The following is a 24,616-nucleotide window of genomic DNA, read 5'->3' on the forward strand; positions in this document are numbered from 1 at the left end:
ATAAACTATTTAGAAAGATATACTAATTAGAAATTTTATTAAGATATTTATGACTTTTGTCAATAATTCAACTAATAATGTGTCTAGAACAAAGTTATCAACAGCCTCCTATATCCACCTCAGCAAACATTTGAGAAAGAAGTCCTTATGTTTACTTGGATTAGATCTACAGCACAGCAATGCCCCATTACAAGAATCAATCTATGGCAAGCAGGTATACCATTAATTAAAATGAATAATACCTTGTCCAAAGGCTGTTTTGTCTTTATCAATCACTATGACACCCGTGAGTTCTGTGTTTTCTGTGTCTGGCAGTGGTGTATCAGACGAGACGCAGTAGAACAGAGCGCAGATTGGGTCAAATTCAGGATCTGGTTCTAAGTCTCTTCTAGTTCGAGCATGTAATTCTACACTGATTAGGGTAAGATTCTGTATCTATAAGAGGAAATTAAAATAAGCTTAAAAATTGTTTTGGGACATGCCTACTCAAAAAAGAAGTATGCTTCAGTAAGACTCTAAGGTGGTATGTGTATAAAATTACAGAAAAATGCTTGTGAAAGACAAAGTCACAATTTAACACTCCAAAGATTAATGCAAAAAGATTTTTGCTTGAAATGAAGTGAAATTAATTCATGTTTTATTTTAGAAAATCTGTTAGAGCTATAATTTTTCAATGATCATACTTAAAACTATTTGAATAAAATATATGCACTGACTTGCAATTTCTGTTCTACTTGAGAGTTATTTATATTTAAATTATATCTACAAGGCATATTTTTTAGTTTTTCTATATGAAGAAAACAAAGAACAACAACAACATAAACAATGTCAAAAAATTGTTATGGTATCAACTATGTAACAGCAAGATTTTTACCTATGAACATTTTTTCTTTGATATATAGTCTAAAAAAACAGATTTGCTTTTCACACTTCTTTTCCTCTGCTAATAAAAACTCTTAACCATAACCCTTAGTTTTCTAAAACAAGACAAGAGTCAGTAGAAGTTCTGAGTAAGAAAAGTGAAACACAGATTGGATTCATGATTAAAACTGGAATTATACCCCCATCATTTTACTATACAAACACACACACACACACAAACACGGCAATGAAAAACAGTAGCATACTATAATATTGATGATTATTCATAACAAATAAATTTAACAAATTTGTATTTGTTTTGCACTCAAACTAGTGACAAAATGTACCTTCAGGGCTCTCACTAGTGATGGGAATATAATCTGGTAAATCTCTTTGGCAGACAATTGAGAAATATCTTTAAAATTTAAAATTGGCTTATCTTCTGATCTAGCAATTCTATTTCTGAGAATTAATCCTATAGACTCATACATGTAATCAGAATACATACCCAAGAATGTTCACTCAAGAATATAGCAAGCAACTGGAGAAAATCTAAATGTTTATCATTTGGGGACTGGTTACACAGATTATGTCATCTCCATAGCCTCTACATACAGTGGGATACCCTACTGCTTTAAAATGTTCAAAAGAAGGGGTGGGCATTTGGCCTGGCAGTTAAACTTTGCTTGGGACGCCCATTTATAATACCGAAGTGCCTGGGTTTGAGTCTCAGCTCTGCTCCCAATTTCAGATTCCTGCTAACATATACCCTATGACTGAGCAACTGTAGTTCAAGTGTTTTGATTCCCTGCTACCCACATGAGAGACCTGGACTGAGTTCCTGGCTTTGATCCAGCCCAACCGCAGTCACTGTGGGCATTTGGGGAATGAACAAGCAGTTGGGAGCTGTGTGTCTTTCTGCTTCTCAAATTAAAACAATTTTTTTCAAAGGAATAGGTCAGCTATCTATATCCAATTATGGAAAAGATCAGTACAATACAATGATGCATGAAACCATAGTATAGTATGCTTCTGTATATCTAAGAAAAACAAGCAAAAGCACAGGAAACTTCTGCAGATATACAGAAAATATACAGCTACCTACTATCTTTGGGAAAGAAAACTGGTAGCCTGAGGTAAGGGGAAAGCTTATTCTTCACTGTAAATGTTTTTATCCTGATTGAATTTTTACCATGAACATGTAATATTGCATGAGCTCATTAGTAAATATTTTATTACTTTTTTATTTTTATTTTTTATTTGACAGGTAGAGTTACAGACAGTGAGAGAGAGACAGAGAGAGAGAGAAAGGTCCTCTCTCTGTTGGTTCACCCCCCAAATGGCCACTATGGCCGGCGCTGTGCTGATCCGAAGCCAGCAGCCAGGTGCTTCTTCCCGGTCTCCTATGTGGGTGCAGGGACCCAAGCACTTGGGCCATCCTCCACTGCCTTCCCAGGCCACAGCAAGAGCTGGACTGGAAGAGGAGCAACAGGGACTAGAACCTGGTGTCCATATGGAATGCCAGTGCTGCAGGCGGAGGATTAACCAAGTGAGCCACAGCACCAGCCCAATATTTCATTACTTTTAAAAACTTAAACAACCCTGATTATACATTTGAAATTTAAGAATAATACCGACAAATCCCCACAATATCTCTTTCCTCAGAAATATATTTATTTCTATTTGCATTTTTTAAAGATCTAATTATAAAAAATCAGACTAAGTAAAATGGAGAACTAGAGGAAAGAACTTTTAAACATATGCTCTTCAGGACTTAACAATCAGCATGCATTAATTTAGCAAATACACAATTTTTAAATGGAAATATCTCACTCAAAACAGAACCAACCAGTTTAATTAGAAAAGGATGGACAAGTGGAAAGACTATCGCAGACTATGAAGACAACCTTGGGTCAAGTTTTGGACTGGGGTGGTTATTGTGATAGAGTGTTAAGCCACCTCATGCAACACCAACATCCCATTATCAGAGTGCCAGTTCAAGTCCCAGCTACTCTACTTCCAGTCTAGCTTCCTGTTAATGCTCCTGGGAGATCCAGGATGGAGTTTCTGGTTCCTGGCTTTGGTCTGGCCAAGCCCCTGCTGTCACAGGCATTTAGGGAGTGAGCTAGCAGATATCTTGTGTGATTTTTAACTTGAAGAGGGCCCACGATCCAGAAATGAGGCTAGTAAAGTAACAGTTTAAGTAAGAAGTTAAGTTTTCAAATAATGAAAGAATAAAGACATGTAACAAGTCTTTTGGCTAAGTTCTATCAAATTTGCTTCCATAAGCCTTTTTAAGCAAAATATTCTCTTTAATTTTCTGATTTTGGGTCTGCATTTAAGATATATACTACTGAGCTAATCACTAGTCTGCACATACTAACGCAGGACAAGATGGCTTCGGATCAGCGAGATGCGCCGGCTGCAGCAGCCATTGGAGGATGAACCAACGGCAAAAAGGAAGACCTTTCTCTCTGTCTCTCTCTCTCACTATCCACTCTGTCAAAAAAAGAAAAAAAAAAAAAAAAAAAGAATTGACAAGAATAAAAAAAATATAAAAAATTGAATTCCAACTTATAGGTGGTTGCTACTGATTCTTTGCCTTTTTAAAAGCAAAGATCTAAAACAACTGTATAAGCCAGCATGGTCTAACAGAAATATAATGAAAGCCATATATAATTTAAAATTTTCTAGTAGCCACATTATAACAAGTAAAAATAAGTCAAATTCATTTAAAAACATTTTTATCTTGTCAGTATAGACTGAGGAGCCCTTATCTGAAAAGCTTGGTACCAAAAGTATCCAGGAGTTTTTAAAATTTTGAAATATTTTACACATATATAATGAGATCTCTTAGGGATTGAACCCAAGTGTAAGCATACAATTCATTTATATTTCATATATACCTTATAGCCTGAATGTAATTTTATACAATATATATTTATTTTAAAGAGACAGAGAAAGAGCAAGCTCTCGTCTGCTGGTTTACACCTCAAATGCCCACAACAGGGCGGGAATTGGGTCAGGATTGGACTGGGGCAGAAGCCCGGGAGCCAGGAATGCAATCCAGGTCTCTGACGTGGGTGGCTGGAACAAAACTACTTGAGCCAACACTGCAGTCTCCTAGGGACTACAATAGCAGGAAGGCGGAGTCCAAGTAGGAGTCAGGAACCAAAGCCAGGTTTTCTGATATGGGAAGTAGGCATCTTAACCACTAAGCTAAATGCCTGCCTTATACCAAATTTTTAGAGGCCCATGTTCAGACTGTGACATCATATGCGGTCAGAAGTATGGAATTACCCTTTTGTGGCATCATGTCTGCACTCAAAAAGTTTCAGAGTTTGGATTAGGTATGCTCAAACTGTTTATCTAAAATATTATCCTTTCAACATATAACCAACCTAAAAATTACTATTGAATATTTTACATATTTTTCCTATTCAGTCTTTGAAATTAATATGGATTTTACAATTATAGCACATGTCTAGGTGGATCCTAAATTTCCTATGGAAATACTTGATCTATATTTAGATTTCATAAAATCTACAGTTGAAAAAGTAGTTTTACATATCTAAGTTGTTCCAATCATATTTAAAAGTGTTCCAATAAATGAGCTGAGTATCAATTTTTAAATCCAAATTAAGTAAGATTTAAAATTCACTTCCTTAGTTGTAAAAGTAAAATTTTAAGCTCTCAAAAACCATTTTGCTAGTGGCTACCATAATGAGCAATGACATAAACACTGAAAATACACTCTTATTTCTACTTTATTGTCATTCAGATATGTGCTTTGTGTCGTGTTTTCTTTAACACAAATGTATATAGACTCACTGGCATATTCTTTCCAATCCATATTGTGAGTGATGTACATTTTTGTGAAACAACATCCTGATTTTTGGCATATAGTGTGTGCAGTGAAGGTAACTGGGTTATTTAGACATTATCTGAATATAATAATGTATCCTTTTTTGTAGCAAGCTGTAAACTACTGAAAATACAAGTAAATATCACATTTGAGGATGTGATATAACAATATAACAATTCCCAAATAACAAATACGTATTTTCTAATAGCTCAAACTCTTTTCTAATTTCTATAATTGGAATTTCAGTTACAAGGTTTGTGAAAGTTTTGAAACCACAAAGCATTTTCAGCAATTGATGATATGCTTTAAAACTTCATTTTATATAAATAAATAAGAATAATATGAAGATTAACAACTACAGAATTGAATGTATTCCTCTCATTAAAAAATTTCCATACTTGTGCTATAGAATCAAACCTAAAAATTAAACAGAGTATATGTTCTTATTGCTGCAGTTTTACCTCATGTAAAGCTTTTGCCTCTTGTAAGTTTTGTAGGCTGACTTTGAAACCGTAAGTATTGTTTAAAGATGGTCCATCAATCTGAGAAGTTTCTTTCTTTGGGGTATTTACTGTTGCAAATTGGTTCTATTAAAAAAGACACACAGCCAAAAAAAGATAAATGAACAATCATTGTCTTTCTTTTGATTACTTATTTCCATTTAGGTAATATGTCTTATGTGTTTAGTAATAAATGACAAACAGATCATCTCTTAAAGTCAAGAAGAAAACTGCTTTGTTAACATTCTTTTCAAGTTAGTAATTCAGGATAACAGGACTGGATATACACAGAAATATCTGGTATAATCTGTAAGCAAGCCATATGTTGATCTTCAGTGTTCACAAGCCCCAAACACTGAAAAATAGTCTTGTAAATAGTTGACATTTATATCACATGGGCATTTGTCTTGATCTTTCTTAGGAGGACAAGCAAGCAATCAATATATTTTGCTACTACTTTGGTTAAAGTTTGTAAAAGATTTGAAATTCTGAATTTGTATTTTACCCTGATATAGTATGTACCTGAGAAATGAATTAAACATAAATAATCTTCAAGCATTTGAAAAAATAAAATTTTCCATTGTTTAAAAAATATTTTTCTGCTTTCTGTATCAATTAACTATTTCCCCAAAATACTAATTCATATTTCCAATACCCTGGCTCTTGTTCTAATATATATATGGCTTGTAATTCAATAATATTGCTCCATAAACAAAAGTTTATTAAGTATAATCTCAAATAGAAATAATAACATATTTCATGTAGTTATTGATACAAGTAGCCAACATGGAGGTGATTTCTATCATCACATATTTCCAAGGATACATCTAATGTATACTTCTTTCACATAATCATATACTTCTTCATACTGTCATATTTTAAGCATTTGAATAAAGACATTACGACTTTTCAGAAATTCAGTAGTAAATAAATTTGCTTCCCTTTGCTACTTAGTAAACTAAGTGAAAAAAAAATAAGTTATATTTGAGAAAAAAACTAATAAACCAAGAAAAAGGATATATTTTTGGTGGGATCAAAAATCACTTACTTGAGCTCTGCTGTCATTGGATTGTTCTGATTTTGCCAGTAATCAGTTAATGTATTTGTATCCTCATAATCCACATTTTGGCTATCATATTCACTTTCTCTGTAATATTTGTATTTACATATAAGAATCTTTTAGATCCCAACAACAAAAAAAAAACTAAAAAAATAGGCAATTTCTTGTTGTCTCAATAATATGAAATAATGATGCAAAAATATAACTAATAAAAAATTTTTAATTGAGACAAAATTATCAATTATCCAACTGATATCTAAGAATAAAACTGGATCTTCCACTGATATTTAAATATGTTTAATATAGTTACCTTTGCTTGTGTTGTTAACAGTACTCTTCTAAGACTGTCAGTATTACTTCCTTTCTTACTACTCAACTTCTGGGTTTTTGGTTCTGTAGAAAGAAATTTCATTTTTAATAATCACACCAAAACTACCAGCTTCTGCTTTTTTAAACACTTAAGTATCGTATTATCCTATAAATTCACCCAAAGACTGAATAATTTAAAAATGAACTAATTCAAATCTTTGATCCCCACCAAAATAATTTTTCCCTGGTCTACAGAAAGAACCATACGTTCATCAAACACATTTAGAAAATGAAATTACAGTGGTTTCCTACTTTCTAGGGGGATATGTTCCAAGACTCCTCGGGGATGCCTGAAACTACAGATAGAACTGACACTTTGTATACAATGTTTTTCCTCACATACACACATACCTATGATAAAGTTTAATTTATAAATTAGGTATAGTAAGACATTAACAACAACTAATAATAAAATAAATAATATATTTTAATATATTATAAAATATCATATTGTATGTTCATTTAAGAAAGCATTTTATGGCTTCTCTTTGGCACAAATTGCCAGCATCATTACTCTTGTGCTGTAAGGCCATTATTAACTTAAAACAAGGGTTACCAGGACATAAGCACTGCTCTACTGCAACAGCTGATGTCCAGTAAGTGAACCCATGGATAGATACCATATGAGGAATCTTTAAAAAGTTCATAGAAAATTTGTATTACAAAATGACTATGCATGTACTTCAAAATTTTTGCACCTAAACAAACTTATCTTTAATTCCATTTTTCCGCAAACTTTTAAAGTACCCTTGTATACTGAGTGGATACACTGGACAAAGGTGTGATTTATATCCCAGGAGGGATGAAGGACAGTGTGAGAGCTTATCATGCTACTCAAGTAAGGATGCAATTTAAAACTAATGAATTGCTTATGTGTGGAATTTTCCAATTAATATTTTTTGGATCTTAGTTGATCACAGGTTATCTGAAACCACAAAAAGTGAAAGTGTAGATAAAGGGGGACTACTATATAAATGAGGTGAGTTCAACAAAGAGGAATATAATTGGGAATTTTTACCCAGTCAAGGAGATTAAGGAAAGCCTCTTTGAATTGACACATGAAGAGAGAGTAGTGATTAAACAGGAAAAGAGCAGGGATGTTCCTTGATTACTGTATAAAAGAACTGGAAATTGCTAAGAATGGATAAGAAAGTTATTGCAGCCCAAGAGGGAGATGATGACAATCTTGGCCCTAAGGTTGTGCTGGTACAAGTAGAATCAAGTGGAATTATTTAGGAGATAAACAAGTGACAGGACTTGTTACTGGACTTTCTAGAAATTACATGGTGCATTTGGAGGGAATCAGCTGGATGTTACAAATACATTTTATGTTTCTGACTTCTATAATTGCCTGAGAAATGGTGGTACCATTCACTAGATAAGGAAAACAAAGATGACCAGAGGGATTTCTACATATGCATGTGTGTGTGTGTGTATGTATGAGTGTGCTGGGGAGGTGGTGAATATATGCAGAAGATCACGAATTGGTTTTAGAAATACTGACCTTGCAGTGCCTTCAAACATTTAAGCAAAAATGCCAAACAGGCAACTGGATATAGTGTTCTAGAACTTAAGAGTTCTAAACCAGAAATATAAATTGGTGAGTTATCTGTATCAATCCTATGGTAGGAATTAGATAACTTAGGGAAAAATATAGAATAAAGAAGGCTTAAAATCAAGCCAATATGTGGATAAAAAATGACAATAGAGATATTCAAAGGAAAATAAGTAGGAAGAAACAGAAAAGTAGGAAACCCAAGGGAAGAAGCAGCTCCAAGAATGAAGGTGTGGTCATTAAGACAAAGGCTACTTAAAAGATATGTAAAGGGCCAGGCATTGTGGCACAGTGGGTTAAGACGTCACCTGGGATGGTGGTATCCCATGTCTGAGTACATTTTTTTTTTTTTTAATATTTTTATCTACTTGAAAATCAGAGTTACAGAGGCAGAGAGAGAATAGAGATAAAGAGAAAAAGAAAGAGAAAGAGAGAGAGAGAGAATCTTCCATTTTTTGGTTCACTCCCTAAATGTCTGCAAGGCTGGAGCCAAACCAATCGAAAGCCAGGGGCCAGGAGCTTCTTCCAGGTCTCCCATGTGGGTGCAGGGGCCCAAGGACTTGGGCTGTCTTCCACTGCTTTCCCAGGCCATAGCAGAGAGCTGGATCAGAAGTGGAGCAGCAGGCACTGCAAGTGGTGGCTTTACTCGCTATGCCACAGTGCTGGCCCCATGAGTACTGGTTTGAGTACCTGCCGCTCTATTTCCAATCCAGTTCCCTGCTAATGAACCTGGTAATGAACCCACATGGGAGACTCAAATGAATTTTTGGATGCAGCCTGGCCCAGTCCATTATTACGGCTATCTCGGCAGTGAATCAATGAATGGAAGATATGTCTGTCTGTCTATCCCTGCCCTGCTCCTCCCCCTGTTACTCTGTTGGTCAAATAAATTTGTGCCTACATTTTAAAAAAGTTTTATTAATTTGAAAGGCAAAGGTCCAGAGGTCCAGAGAGAGAGAGAGAGAGGGAGAGGGAGAGGTCTTCCATCCACTGGTTCACTCCCCAGATGGACACAACAGCCAGAGCTGGGCTGATCCTAAGCCAGCAGCCTAGAGCTTCTTCCAGCTCTCCCACATGGGTGCAAAGGCCTAAGCAATTGGGCCATCTTCCACTGCTTTTCCCAGGAACATTACCAAGGAACTTGATTGGAAGTGGAATAGCTGGGACTCGAACCAGCACCCATATGGGATGCCTGTACTGTAGGAGGCAGCTTTACCCACTACGCCACAGGACTGGTCCTAAATAAATCTTTTTTAAAAAAGGCATGTAATACCAGCAAAATATATCCATTGGCTTTAGTTACAGATGTTGGCTGGGGCTCTTTACAAAAGCCAATAATACTGGAATATTAGGGGCAGAATTCAGATTAATTCAGATTAAGAAATGAATGTTAAGGTAAAATAAATGGAGTTGTCAAATTCAATAAATATTATAAGGACTTGGCCTTGAAGGGAAGGTGAAAGAATAGAAGCTAGCATGAAATGTAAGGGCAAAGAAAGCTTTTTTTTTTTTTTTTTTTTTAATCCGGTCATTTGCAACAAAATGGAGGAATCTGGAACACATCATGCTGAGTGAAATAAGCCAGTCCCAGAGGGACAAATATCATATGTTCTCCCTGATCGGTGACAACTAACCGAGCACCGAAAAGGAAACCTGGTGAAGTGAAATGGACACTATGAGAAACAGTGACTTGATCAGCCCTTGTCCTGACTGTTGATGTACAACTTAATACTTTATCTCTTTTAGTATTTTTTTGTTGTTGTTCTACTTAATACTATTGGTTGAACTCTGTTGAACAATTATTCTTAGGTGTTTAAATTTAACTGAAAAGTGATCTCTGTTAAATATAAGAGTGGGAATAAGAGAGGGAGATGTACAATTTGGGACATGCTCAAGCTGACTTGCCTCAAATGGTAGATTTAGAAACACACCAGGGGATTCCAATTCAATCCCATCAAGGTGGCATGTCCCAATGTGCCATCTCACTAGTCAAAGTGATCAATTTCAGTTCACAATTGATCACACTGATAGGTCTAAGAGTCAAAGGGATCACATAAACAAGACTAGTGTCTGAAAATACTAACCGATAGAATAAAAAAAAAGGGAGAGAACGATCCAACATGGTAAGTGGGATACACAGCAGACTCATAGAATGGCGGATGTCCTAAACAGCACTCTAGCCTCAGAATCAGCCCTTAAGGCATTCAGATCTGGCTGAAGAGCCCATGAGAGTATTTTAGGCATGGAAAGCCAAGACACTCTGGCCAAAAAAAAAAAAGAGGACCTAAATGAAAGATCTCTGTGAGTGAGATCCCAGTAGAAAGAATGGGCCATCAAAGAAGGAGGTACCTTTCTCTGAAGGGAGGAGAGAACTTCCACTTTGACTATGACCTTGTCTAAATAAGATCAAAGTCGGCAACCTCAAAAGGCTTCCAAAGCCTAGGCTCATGACTAGAGCCTAGGGAGATTACAGACACCATAAACAAGAGTGTCAAATTGTTAAGTCAACAACAGGAGTCACTGTGTACTTACTCCTCATGTAGGATCTCTGTCCTTAATGTGTTGTTCAATGTGAATTAATGCTATAACTGGTACTCAAACAGTATTTTATACTTTATGTTCTGTGTGGGTGCAAACTGTTGAAATCTTTACTTAATATATACTAAATTGATCTTCTGTATATAAAGAGAATTGAAAATGAATCTTGATGTGAATGGAAGGGGAGAAGGAGCGGGAGTTGGGAGGGTTGCAGGTGGGAGGGAAGTTATGCGGGGGGGGAGCCACTGTAATTCATAAGCTGTACTTTAGAAATTTATATTCACTAAATAAAAGTTAAAAAAAAAAAAAAGATGGGAGAGGCGTGGGTATGTATAAAAGTTAATGGGAAAAATCAAGCTGACAACAAGTTAAGGTTGCTGAGAGGGCTCACCCACAAGGCAGGAACTTGAAAAAATGTCCACGTGATAACTAAGACATAAAATAACAATGATCTCTTACTTTCTGAACTATAACTTCATTTTAAAACCTCCGATTTTTACTCCATCTAATGTTATCTTTATTTTTAAAGAACAATTATGGAGGGGTTGGTGCTGTGGTGTAGTAGGTAAAGCCACTGCCTAGAGTGCCGACAACCTATATGGGTGTTGGTTCAAGTCATGGGTGTTCCACTTCTGATCCAGCTCCCTGCTAATATGTCTGGGAAAGCAGTAGAAGATGGCCCAAAATTTTGGACCCTTGTGCTCATGTGAGAGACCCAGAAAAAGTTCCAGGCTCCAGGCTTTGTACTGGCCCTGCTCTAGCCACTGCAGCCATTTGGGGAGTGAACCAGCAGATGGAAGACCTCTCTTTCTTTCGCTGCCTCCACCTGTTTCAAATAAATAAATCTTAAAACAAATAAAATTAAATTTAAAAAGCCAGTTTTACACCTACCTGTTGATAAAGGGCTAAGACCAGTTGTTTCAGGAAGCCTTTCCAGAAGTTTTCTTGGTATGACTGGTGTACTATGAAGGCATAATGATTCACATTTCCCAGTTCGTGTCCTAGCATTATTAATTGGAGATATTGCTAGAGGCTCGTGAGGCTCACTGCAGGGGCTTTTCTGTATATCATCTTTTATTGGCTTTAAGAAGTTCTCCATAGCCAGAGAACGGAGCTCCTCTACTGGCGATGAGGTTCTATCATCTCCATTTAACATTCTGGAATCTGGGGATGCTGCATGTTGCCAAGGGGGAATTACTGGAGAATCAGGGGAGCTATAGTGATTATCATCATCATCTTCATCTTTCTCAGAGGCAACTAGTGGCAGCATCTGACTTTCACTTGCAGTTTGACTGCATCCTGTGGTTGACACTTGTGAAGAAATCTGAGATTTATCAATATTTTCCTTGGTATGTGCTGTAGTGGCAAGTGTATGTGGACTTACATCCATCTTTGGAGGCACTACAGGTGTGTCATCTGGGTTAACTGAAGAGCTAAAGTTCTCAGCAGATTTTGTAACTCCAGTTGGCTCAGTTTTAGGCAGTTTCTTGGAACGTTCACATTCTTCTTTGGCTTGAAGCCATGCTTGAACTAGATGTCGACTTGGGGCACATTTGCAAGGCATAATCACAATTTTTTTATCTTCAACCATTTTATGGCTATTGCTTGACCCTTTATTGACAACCGGTTGGCCATTACGAAGAGGTGATGCTGGTCTTGGATTCTGAGTCATTGCTGAGAATGCTGTTTTCCACAGACGAAGTCCTTCCAAGGAAAAGTCTCCCTCAAACTCAGCCAGATCATTTGGAAGTCTAGTTTCGACCATGAGGACCCGTCCTCCGATCTCCCTGTAAACAACATATTTTAGAACAACTGTGTTGTCTCAAAGAGAAGTTACCAAAATATTTAACTCTCTATCCTAGAGATTTTTCTAAGTCTCTTAAGAAAAGTCTTTAAAAAAAAAAAAAAAGCCCCTTTCTTTCCACCCATCTATTACTTTAGACAGGAACAGTTTATCTTTAATCTCAGTATGTTTTTCCTCACAAATGTATGATCACTAAATGAATTTTCTTTGAAGATATCATCAACACCAAAGGAGTAAGATTTTTTTATTTTGCTTTAGTGTTCTATCAAACTAACTTTCTTTCAAGGAAATGACAAACTCATCAGATTCCTTTCCTCTAACTAATCTTAAGCAACTGTACTGTCACCACATATGGATAAAAACAATGGGGTAATTTATTAGTCACAGACTATATCACTGGTGTTATCTATAGCCTCTTCTTATACTCTAGCATTCATAGTAGTTTAGTAAAGCCAGTCAACTAAAAAAAAAAAAAAAAAAAAATCCCAAACATTGAAAAAGAAATCACAAGCCTCTGAGACTTATGTGACACCAGTCAGCAAACAAATATGCAAACCAGTTATTCTCAAAGGAGAAGAAAAGGGAAAAGGTATAGAAAGCACACTAAATGAAACAATAGCTGAAAACTTCCCAGATCTTGGGAAAGATATGGATATCCAGAGGTTCAGAGGACCCCAAATATATTTGACTCAAAAAGGTCCTCTATGTAGTATACTACTATCAAACTACCAAAGGAAAAATGTTTTGAAAATTAATTGAGGCAGGCTTTAACAGTAGTACAAGAAAAAGTTACTAGCATGTGTGTGTGTGTGTGTATATATATATAATTACATTATATATATATATATATATATATATATATATATATTTGTGGAATCACTAAATAAGAGTATGCTTTAATTTCCAGTAGTTATAAATATTAAGTGAAACCTCTATCTTTCCCTAATCTATTGATGCTATATCTTGCCTACTGCAACAACACAAAAATAAATCTACTTTTTCTTCTGCATAATTCTTTTGTGGATATAAAAATAGTTCTTAGTTTTTTCAGTAACTTCTCTTAAAGCATGATCCCTCCAAAGCCCTGGCCATTCTCCAGGTAAAACTCAATTTACTGGATTTATGTTTTCTGATTTGGAGTTGAAGGAAGAACATCAGTGTTTCCACAGTTCCTTGGAAGTTCCCTTTAAATGGAAAGATTTTGGCCTCTACTAGTCAAACTCTAAAACCAGCATGCAGCACCTTCCCTGTACTCATTTCTTGGCCATGTGGAAAACAGAAATACTGCTGTTGAAGGAACTTTAGTACTCATACCATACAATCACACCCAATTCTAATGTAAGTGATACAGAGGTCATAATGAAATGAATAAAAATTGATAAGGTACAGTAAATTCAGCTTTCTTGCATATTGCCAACAGGGTCGCTGTAACTCACTGGAAAAACTTTAACATATATCAAGAGCCTTAAATTTTTCAATATGGTACTGCTAAATGTCAGTATACACATGCAGTATGGACTTTGCCTTACAGGGTTCTTCATAACTCTTTCCAGGGCTATACAAAGACAAAACTCCAAAAGATAAGAAATATTTTATGAAGAAGATACTGATCAATTAACCTTTACAAAAAAAGATTTATTTTATTTTTATTTGAAAGAGTTACAGAGAGAGGTAGAGACACACAGAGAGAGGTCTTCCATCTGTTGGTTCATTCCCCAAATGGCTGCCAACAGCCAGAGCTGATCTGATCTGAAGCCAGGAGCCAGAAGTTTCTTCCCGGTCTCCCGTGTGGGTACAGGGGCCCAAGCTGGGTCATCTTCTGCTGCTTTCCCAGGTGCATTAGCAGGGAGCTGGAATGGAAGTGGAGCAGCCAGGACACGAGCTGGTACACATATGGGATGCCAGTGCTACTGGCCCAGGCTTTAACTTGTTGTGCCACAGCGCCGGCCCCAGTCAATTTATCTTATAAGCATACTTCAAAATGTTCCTGGAGGGGCCAGCACTGTGGTACAACAGGTTAAACTGCTGCTTGCCATCTCATACTGGAGTGCCTGTTTAAGCCCTAGCCCCTCCACTTCCAATACCGTTCCTTGCTCTTATGCCTGGAAAAGCAGTGGATGATAGCCCAAGAACCTGGATCCTTACCACCCATGTGAGAGATCTGGATGGAGTTCTGGTTCTTGGTTTCTTTGCAGTCTTTTTGGGGAGTGAACCAGTGGATGGAAGATAATTCCTTCTCTGCTCTCCTTACAATGCCTTTCAAGAAAATAAATCAATCTTTAAAAATGTTCATGTAAAATGTGTATTATGAAAAACTATGCATGGATTTCAAAAATTTTTGCAGGAAATAAAATTATCTTATAATTGTACTTTCTATTAACTTTTCTAAGTAGCCACATATTTTTGGCAAAACAGGAACCAATCTCTTTATCCAGTCATATACAGGTGATAGAAATTTACTGAGTCATTAAAAGATCCTTCAAGAAGGCCGGCGCCGCAGCTCAATAGGCTAATCCTCCGCCTTGCGGCGCTGGCACACGGGGTTCTAGTCCCGGTCGGGGCACTGATCCTGTCCCGGTTGCCCCTCTTCCAGGCCAGCTCTCTGCTGTGGCCAGGGAGTGCAGTGGAGGATAGCCCAAGTCCTTGGGCCCTGCACCCGCATGGGAGACCAGGAGAAGCACCTGGCTCCTGCCATCGGATCAGCGCGGTGCGCTGGCCGCAGCGTGCCTACCGCGGCGGCCATTGGAGGGTGAACCAACGGCAAAAAGGAAGACCTTTCTCTCTATCTCTCTCTCTCACTGTCCACTCTGCCTGTCAAAAATTAAAAAAAAAAAAAAGATCCTTCAAGAAACTTGTAAGTTGGAAAATGTTTATAATACTAATAAATTTGGATGTAATACTATGACTATAGTAAGATTAAGAATTCACAAAACCAACTAAAAATCAGACATTTAAAAAAACTAAGAAAACATACCAAAGTATTTTGGTGGCTATCACTAGGTAGAGAAATAACATGATTTTTTTTTTAAGATTTATTTATTTACTTGAAAGTCAGAGTTACACAGAAAAGGAGAGGCAGAGAGAGAGAAAACTCTTTCCTCCTCTGTTTCACTCCCCAATTGGCCATGACAGCCAGAGCTGCGCCAATCCAAAGCCAGGAGCCAGAAGCTACTTCTGGGTCTCCCATGTGGGTATAGGCGCCCAAGGACTTGGACCATCTTCCACTGCTTTCCCAGGCCATAGCAGAGAGCTGGATCGGAAGTGCAGCAGCTGGGACTCAACCGGTGCCCATATGGGATGCTGGCACTGCAGGCAACGACTTTACTCGCTATGCCACAGCACTGGCCCCTAGTATGATTTTTAATTCTTTCATTTATGCTCCTAAATTTTCTATACTGAATATAAACTTTTTTAAATTTAAAAACGTTGTTTTTCAAGAATGATGATTGTTATTATTTTAGTTGCAGGACAAGTGTCAAAGCAGGATAATAAAAAAAAGTTACACAAAGTTAATGATTACCACATCTAAGTTTTGTAAATAAAAGTTTAAATATATATATAAGGCTGAAGTAGAAAAATGTTCAATTTAAAAATAAACCACAGGGACTAGTGCTATGGTATAGTAGGCTAAGCCTCCACCTGAGGCACCAGCATCCCATATGGGTGCTGGTTCGAGTCCCGGCTGCTTCTCTTCTGATTCAGCTCTCTGCTTGTAGCCTGGGAAAGTCGTGGGAGATGGTCCAAATACTTGGGCCCATCCACCCATGTAAGAGATACCTTGCAGAAGCTGCTGGCCCTTGGCTTTGGATCAGCTCAGCTTCAGCCTTTGTGGCCATTTAGGGAGTGAAACAGTAGATGAAAGAACGCTCTATATAAGTCTGCCTCTCAATAAATAAATCTTAAAAAAACAAATTGCTGACACAGGATTTAAAAAATAATAAACAAACCATACAGGTGGGCATTTGGCACAGCAGTTAAATTGCTATTTGGCATGCCCACATCCCATCCTGGAGTGCCTGGCTCAAGTCCCAGTTACTTTGCTTCTGATCTAGCTCCCTGCAAATGTACAACCTGGAAAGCAGCAGATAAAGACTCAAGTACTTGGCTCCCTGCAACCTACATGGGATATATGGATTGAGTTCCGAGTTCCTGGCTTTGGCCTGCCCCAGTCACGGCTTTTGTGGGCATCTGGTGAATAAATTAGCATATGGAAGATCTCTGTCAGTGTTTCTATCTTTACCTCCCTCTGCCTTTCACATAAAAGTGAAAATAATTTAAAAATATATAAATATCATAAGACTACTAATAAAGGCAAAAGCCCCCCCCCCCTCCAAAATGGAAACGGATATCAAAGAATAGATATTCGTAGACTCTAGCAGTAAAATAGAGTCCCAGGTGGCAGGGCTGGCGTTGTGGCACAGTGTCCCAGCTGCTCCACTTGCTATCAAGCTTCCTGCCAACACACCTGGGAGTGCAGTGGAAGATGGCTCAACTACTTGAGCCCCTGAAACTCCTGAGGTTCCTGGTCCTGGCTCAGACTTGGCTGTTGCAGCCATTTTGCAAATGATCTAGTAGATGCAAACTTCTGTGTTGCCTCACATTTCAAATAAATAATAAATATATATTTTTTAAAGATTTATTTATTTGAAGGCAGAGTTACAGAGAAGCAAAGACAGAGAGGCAGAGGCAGAGAGAGGTCTTCCATCTGTGGGTTCACTCCCCAGATGGCTGCAATGGCCGGAGCTGTGCTGATCCAAAGCCAGGAGCTTCTTCTGGGTCTCCCAGGCAGGTGCAGGGGACCAAGGACTTGGGCCATCTTCTACTGCTTTCCCAGGCCATAGCAGAGAGCTGGATAGGAAGTGTAGCAGTCGGGACTCGAACCAGCACCCATATGGGATGTCAGCACTGCAGGTAGTAGCTTTACCTGCTATGCCACAGCGCCCACCCCAAAAAAAAAAAAAAAAAAAAAATCCCATATGGTTACTATGCAAAACAAAATCAAAACTGTGTGAATCTATCCTTTACTTTTGGTCATTGGAGGAGGGAATTTCTCTATTTCTGATCATCTTTTCTTACTCCTTCCTTAAATAGAATCCTATAGGAATTGCTAATCTGCTGAGTAAAAGTTTGGCATTTACTGTGTCTCTAAAAACACTTTTTTGAAATAGACTTTTCAGAACAGCTTTAGATTCTCAGAAAAATTAAAAGGAAGGTGTAGAGATTTCCAATATCTGTTTTTTGTCTCCATACATACACAGCCTCCCCCATTATCACTATCCCTAATCAGAGCAGAACATATGCTACAACTCACAAACCCACATTGACACATTATATCACAAAATTCATAGTTCACACCTGGATTCATTCTTGGCCTTGCACATTTTGGGAATTAGGGCAAGTGTTTAATGACATGTATCCACAGCATTTTTTTTTTAACTACTTTCAGGAACATCGTACCGCCAAAGGTCAGTTTATATATGCAGGGTGGCCTCTGCCTTTCTTGGCTCTTCATATCTCTTTCCATCATTTAAACCAAGCAGGGTCTGATTGAGCAGTCCCAGAGATTTTTTGCTTCACATTGGATGGTTGAAATAAACTACCTCTCAGAAGCTGGTTAAGCATATGGGATCACAACCCCAGGGATAGGAACAAAAACCAGATTATAAATCTCCTGGATTAAGTATGTTCTTCAATTTAGTTCTTATCAGATATGTCCTAATTCAGTGATGGAGGTTTGTACAGGATACTCACCAGTTGCTGTGTATGTCTATCACTTCCCTGGAAGATTTTTTTTCAAAGACTTATTTATCTGAAAGGCAGTTATAGGGAGAGAGGGAGGTAGGGAGGAAGAGAGAGAGGTAGGTATCTTCTATCCACTGGTTTACTCCCCAAGTGGCCACAATGGCTGGAGCTGGGCAGATCTCAAGTCAGGAGCTTCTTCTGAGTCTCCCACATGGGTACAGGGGTTCAAGTACTTGGGCCATACTCTACTGCCTTCCCAGGCACATTAGCAGAGAGCTGGGTCAGAAGTGGAGCAACCTGGGCTCAAACTTGTGCCCAAGCTTCACCTGCTACACCAAAGTGCCAGCCCTGACCCTGAAAGATTCTTAAAAGACAGGGGCAGGCATTGTGGTACAATGAGTCAGGTGGACTCTTGCCAATACCTGAATCTCATATCAGGGTGTCAGTTCCAGTTCTGGCTACTCTGCTTCTGATCTAGTTCCCTGACAATGTGCAGCAGAGGATGTGCTTGAGTTCCTGGGAGATCCAGACAGAATTCCTGGCTACTGGCTTTACCCAGCCCTGGATGTTGTAGGCATTTGGGGAGTGAACCAGCAAGCAGAAAACAAATCAATCACTCTCTCTTTTTCCCTCCCTCCTTCCATCACTCTGACTTTCAAACAAACATTTTTCGAAAAAAAGAGATCCAGGGGCTAGTGTTGTAGCGTAGCAAGTAAAGCTGCTGCCTTCGATGCCGGCATCCTTTATGGGTACCTGTTCACGTCCAGCTACCTGCTAACTGGAAAAAGCAGCGGAAGATGGCCCAAGTGTCTGGGCCCCTGACACTCACATGGGAGACCTGGAAGAAGTTCCTGGCTCTTGGCTTAAACTTGCCCAGCCCCAGCTATTGTGGCCATCTGGGGGTAAACCAGCAGATATCAAATTTCCTTCTCTCTCTCTTTGAAATAAATAAGTAAATCTTAAAAAGAGAGAGAAAGAGATGGAGAAGGGGAACTAAAGCCTATTTACATTGCTAATAACTATATATAACAAGCAATACAATATAATTGAAGATAATGAATACACATGAAAAAGTAGTTTATAATAAATAAAATAATCTTATTTTGAAAGTTAAAGGGCAATAAAAACATTTACATGTTCAAATACTTTTTAAAAATTAAATTGTTTTCAAAATGTATAAAAGCTTAATATTTATTAAAAATTATTTTAAAGTGATCATTGCAGTACCTTTAAAGTATTAAAGAGGCTGGTGTTATGGTGCAGTGGGTTAAACAGTCTCATCTTCAACACCAGCATCCCACGTCAGAGTGCTGGTTCAAGTCCTGATTACTCTGCTTACAATCCAGTTTTATGTTAATACACCTGGGAAGCAGAAGATATTGCCCAAGTACTTGGGCCCCTGCCACCCATGTGGGTGACCAGGATGGAGTTCCTGGATTCTGGCTTCGGCCTGGTCCAGACCTCACTATTGGTACCATTTGGGGAATGAATGGGCAGATAGAAAATCTCTCCCCCAACTCCCACCCCCGTTGCTATGTCTTTAAAAAAAATCTTTTGAAAAAATTTTTATGGTATCCTCTTAAACTTTGCCTCATGTCAAAGTGAGCCTTTATACCTCTAATTCTTAAGTAGTAGATTCAAGTTCAATATTTATTAACTTTAGTGAATCTCCCTAGATACAATAGTCTGGGTAGTTTGTGAATTTTTTAAATTAAAAAATTAGATTCATGCTTATTTATTTGAGGGCACAGAGACAATAGAGAGACCTTCCATCTGCTGGTGTATTCCCCAAATGCCCACAATGGCTCCTGGCTGGGTCTGAAGCTAGAAGCAGGAACCCAATCACAAGCCATCATTGCTGTCTCCTGGGTTTTGAATTAGCAGGAAGCTGGAGTCAGGAGTGAGCCAGGTGTCAAATCCTGACACTCCAACATGGGCACAGGCATCTTAGCCAGTAGGACAAAAGCCATGCTGTGTTTTCTTAGTAAGTCTATAATTATGAATAGTTTTCACAATAGATACTTACAAATACAGCATTACAGACAAAAAACCTGCAACCAAATAGCAAATTTGTAATATACAACTCTTCAGAATGACTCAAAGGGGGAAAAAAAATTTTCATTACCTGGGCTTTTCTGGGACATCAGAAGGATTACTGCAGAATGGTTCCTGGTAAACAGTTTCTGAAAGGTCATGATCCAACAATGTTGCCACAATTTCTTCCCTACTTGGTGGGGACATAAGTGGTTTCAGAATGTGAGCAGTTCGAGGAGTGAAACTGCCATTTTTAGATTGTAAGGGAGAGCTGGTAGACCTTGGTGAACTATCAGGAGTTGGTGTCAACATATTGTTTCTTGAAACATACAATTCTAAATCTTCAGAAGCTGCATCTACAAGTTCACCATCGGGAGAGGAGAGTATTGTAGTAAAAGAGGTATTAACTGAGTCAATTGACTGTCCCATTTCTTTTCTGGTGTGACCTTGAATCCAGTCTGAATTGCTTGGCTGTGGGAGGTTAAGAAACACTTCTTTGCTTACTGAACTCCTATTCAATCTGGATTTTTCATTTAGACAGTCCTCTGCTTGCTGGACACAGAAAGAATCTATTATGGAATTGGACCGAGCTGTTAGGGGATGAAAGTTATTTTTCCACTGGCTGTGGCGAAGATTCTCATTGCTATCTATGGATGACTTTTCGAAGAGCTCAGGACTTAAAGTACCAGATCTAATCCATGAGGCTGAATCTGAAGAATGATGCTTGTTTTCATCACACTTCTGGTTATCATGACTTAAAAACTCATTTTTTTCTATAGTTTGTCCTGGAAAAAGATCCTGAACAGCATCACTTAAAAACTTCTGAGGCAAATTCTGATCAGCTGGAACAAACTGACTTCCAGAATAAAAGCTACAAAACCCTGCCTGACCAATTGTATTAATATCAAAATTATAATTATGTTCAGGAGACAAGCTATCTTCAAGTGAATAACAACTCTCAAAACCCGGATCTGAAAAAAAGACAGGACTATCATCTGAAAGGGAATTATCCAACTGGCTAGAGTTTTGTAAATTTAAAGAGTCTACTTTTAGAAGTTTGGAAGTCTTCTCTTTAGGTTTTGTACTTCTGGGAGTTCGAGGTTTTCTTGGAGATGTTACTGATCGTGTCTGCTTATTTGCTTTATTGTGTTCAAAGGAACTAGAAATATTTTTGTTTGGTTGATGCCTGCTAGACAATGGATCTTGCATAATATTTGCATTTTGTGCTTTCTGCTGCCTTTTTTGTAACAGTTCTTTTAGAACAGCTAGTCCAGACTGTCCTTCGCCAAATGCTGAAGGTGTTGATACATTTTGATTTTTACACTGAGAAAGTGCTTTGGTTTGTGAAATTGCTTCTGAAAATGACCTTTGTTTTACTCTTTCAGGCTTAAAATTTGTCATATCTAAAATGAAACCCCTTTGTTTCTGCTCCCATGCTATTTGTCTGATGGGACTTCTCAAAGAAGTTACAAAGCAATTATTAGGCATTTGGCTTTCCTCTGAAGTTGCATTTCCTAAAGTACACGATTCACTGTGCTTGGATTGTTCTGCCATGCATACAACCTGTGGCTGACTGTCTTTGCAATGTGAAAGATTAGAGGAACATCCCTGATCCAGCTTTGATTCTAGGGAACTGCGATTTTCATTTAACTTTCCAACAGATGACAAATAGTTTTTTTGTATATTTGCATTCTCTTCTGTCTTTGGAGACATTATACCTGAAGATATCTGTGTATTCTGTGCTACCTGAGACAAATGTTTGGAAAGGTCGAATATATTTTTTTGAATCAAAGTTGATTCTTTCAGAGAAAACATAGCACTCTGATTATGAGACCTTTGAGCATTAATTTTTGAGATTCCAGATCCTACAGAACTACATACAACTGATGAATGCAGATCATCTCGAGAACGGGGGAATGTCTGCATATCCACAGATTTTTTGCTTTCTAAAAAAGAAGAAAAGCAGCCAGATAACTTCTGTTGTGCATTAATTCCAGTTGGCAGAGGAACAGAAAGAGGATGCTCTATAACAGAGCCCGTGAGTGACACATCTTTCTGTTTAAAAAGTAGTTGAGAGCCTCCAGGACTGTTTGTGAGCTCAGCCACATTCTGGTGTTTCAGCACAAACTTAACTTCAGCACCAGACTGAGATTTTATTTTTTCATCCTTAAGTGTTATATGCTTTTTTGATGTACCTTTTTCATTTGTCTTTTGTTTCTGTCTTGCTCTTGGTTTCTTTTTTCCATCATCTACCAGTTTGTTTGTCTGATTTCGCTTGTTCCTTTTCTTAGTAACTATAGAGGGATTAACAAGCTTTGCCTTTGATTTCTTAACCTGTGCTCGCGCTCGACTATTTTTTCCTATACGAGAATTAACAGTCTTACTATTGTATGCATTAGGACCCTTAAAAAGCGTTGCTTCTTTTTCTGCAGCAGCCATGATTTCTTCAGCTCTTGGGTCAGTGGGAGACCAGCAGCGAGGTGGAGAAGAATTTATGGGACTTGTGCTTCTCTCAGAAAGAAAACCTAGTTTAGACATAACATCACTATAATTCAAATCACAGTCTTCGGTTTCAGCATGGTAAGATGGTGAGGGAGGAGAAAGAATAGCATGTGACCGTTTTTTCCTGAAAGACAAAGTTCTTTTAATATTTTCACTATTTGTCCTTTGCTGCTTACCAGTTTTTTTCTTAGCAGACTTATGTTTTGACTTCCTTCTGTGACTTTTCTTTGGTGTTAGTGGGTAAATGGGATATTTGGTTGCAGGGGAGTCAGGAACTTTTGGCCAAAAATCCTTCAAAGGTGCAAGCTTTTTATATAGTTCCATTTTTTCCTCTGTTAATATGACTTGTTTTTCTTTAGAGTCTATTTTTCCTAGCTTTACAAGCATATTTTTTCTCCCTCTAAATCTATTAATAATAATATACTTTATGATGACAGGGGGAAGCTTTTTAGACAGTTTTCTTCGTTTTCGAGATTTCAGAGTTCCATCTAAACTTTCTCCTATTTCCATGGGATGAGGTAGGCTAATTTTTGAGTTGTGTGTTACAAAACTTGACTCACTATCTTCAGTCTCATAATTTACTTTGCGTTTGGCTCTAAGTGTATATTTATTTCCATATAGTCCAAAGGATTGCTCAGTTTCCAAGTTCCCATCTCCAAAGTGACAGTCTATAAAACCATCTGTAGGTATTTTATTTTCAAAAGCTCCACGAGTGGCTTTAATGAAATCAGTGGCGAATATATTATCCTTCTCAGGATTATTGTTATAAGGATTATTTTGTATACAATTATCTTTTGTGGATCCAGTCCCACTACCTTTGGTAGAATTCTCTTGATGACTTGCAAGTTTCTTTTTATTCAATTTTAACCGAGATGGTTTATTTCCAGGTTGTAGTTTGTAAGTGACAGGAGACAGTTTCTGTGGCCTAGTGAGACAATTAGAAAGAACAACACTAGGGAAAAACATATAGTGTGCTGCTTGCTGGCTGAGGGTTGGCTTTTCTGTTTTATGTTCTTGAAATTCTTCATATCTGATTTTAAGTTTATTTAGTCCACTTTCATCAGCAATGCTATCAAGAGAATGTACCATAGTTTTATTCTCCCCTGAGCATGACAACAATTCACAATTTTCAGTTAATGACGAAGGGAGTAAACTATTCAGAGCTGTGCTGTTTCCCTTTTCATTTCCTTCAGAAGATAATTTATTTTTTGAATGATTTAAGTCAGAAAAGTTGAAGGAGTTTTTGCCCAATGAGTTCTCGTTAGTGTGACGGTTCATATGTATAAAAGGTGCATCCTTTTCAATCTTTCTAATATTTGTATACTTTCTACATGGTACTTGTCTTGTAACAGATGGAATATCTTCTTCATAATCAAAAATACTACTTTCACAGGAGGATACTGGGAGCACATCTTTCTTATTACTTTCTTTATGAGAATTTTCTGAATGGACAGTACTGCTTAAAGATCCAGGGTATTTCATAGAATAAGTGCTTTCACTTGTAAATGTGACTGAACTATCTAGACCTTTTTCTGTGTTGTTTGGCTGTGAAAGGTCTTCAATTAAATCTTCCTTGTTCAAAACATGGGAAGAAAGGGCACTTGTGTGTTTACACTGAAAGGTAATCTTAGCAGAAGATGGGGGTTCTAATGTAGCAGCATCTTTGTGAAAGATGGAGGGTTTTATTGATAGCTTGCTTGTTGCAATCACAGAAGAATGGGTTCTAGAATTTTCATTGTTCAATGGATTGTCTAGAATGGGGGAAAGAGAAGTCATTTTATTACTA

General features: G+C 37.7%; 1 protein-coding gene across 5 annotated transcripts in view; it reads right to left on the reverse strand.

The window, feature by feature from the left end:
• REV3L (REV3 like, DNA directed polymerase zeta catalytic subunit) overlaps window positions 1–24,616 on the reverse strand; it is a 190,285-nt gene that overhangs the window by 49,985 nt on the left and 115,684 nt on the right. For all 5 annotated transcript variants that reach the window (XM_062186619.1, XM_062186618.1, XM_062186616.1 and 2 more), the window contains 5 exons: window positions 20,420–24,581; window positions 11,640–12,535; window positions 6,597–6,679; window positions 5,188–5,313; window positions 243–435 (listed from right to left, as the gene is read on the reverse strand). In XM_062186619.1, coding sequence (XP_062042603.1) covers window positions 243–435; window positions 5,188–5,313; window positions 6,597–6,679; window positions 11,640–12,535; window positions 20,420–24,581 — 5,460 coding nt within the window. The remainder of the gene's footprint in view (window positions 1–242; window positions 436–5,187; window positions 5,314–6,596; window positions 6,680–11,639; window positions 12,536–20,419; window positions 24,582–24,616) is intronic.

Source organism: Lepus europaeus, chromosome 3 (assembly GCF_033115175.1).
Source record: "Lepus europaeus isolate LE1 chromosome 3, mLepTim1.pri, whole genome shotgun sequence".
NCBI lineage: Eukaryota > Metazoa > Chordata > Mammalia > Lagomorpha > Leporidae > Lepus > Lepus europaeus.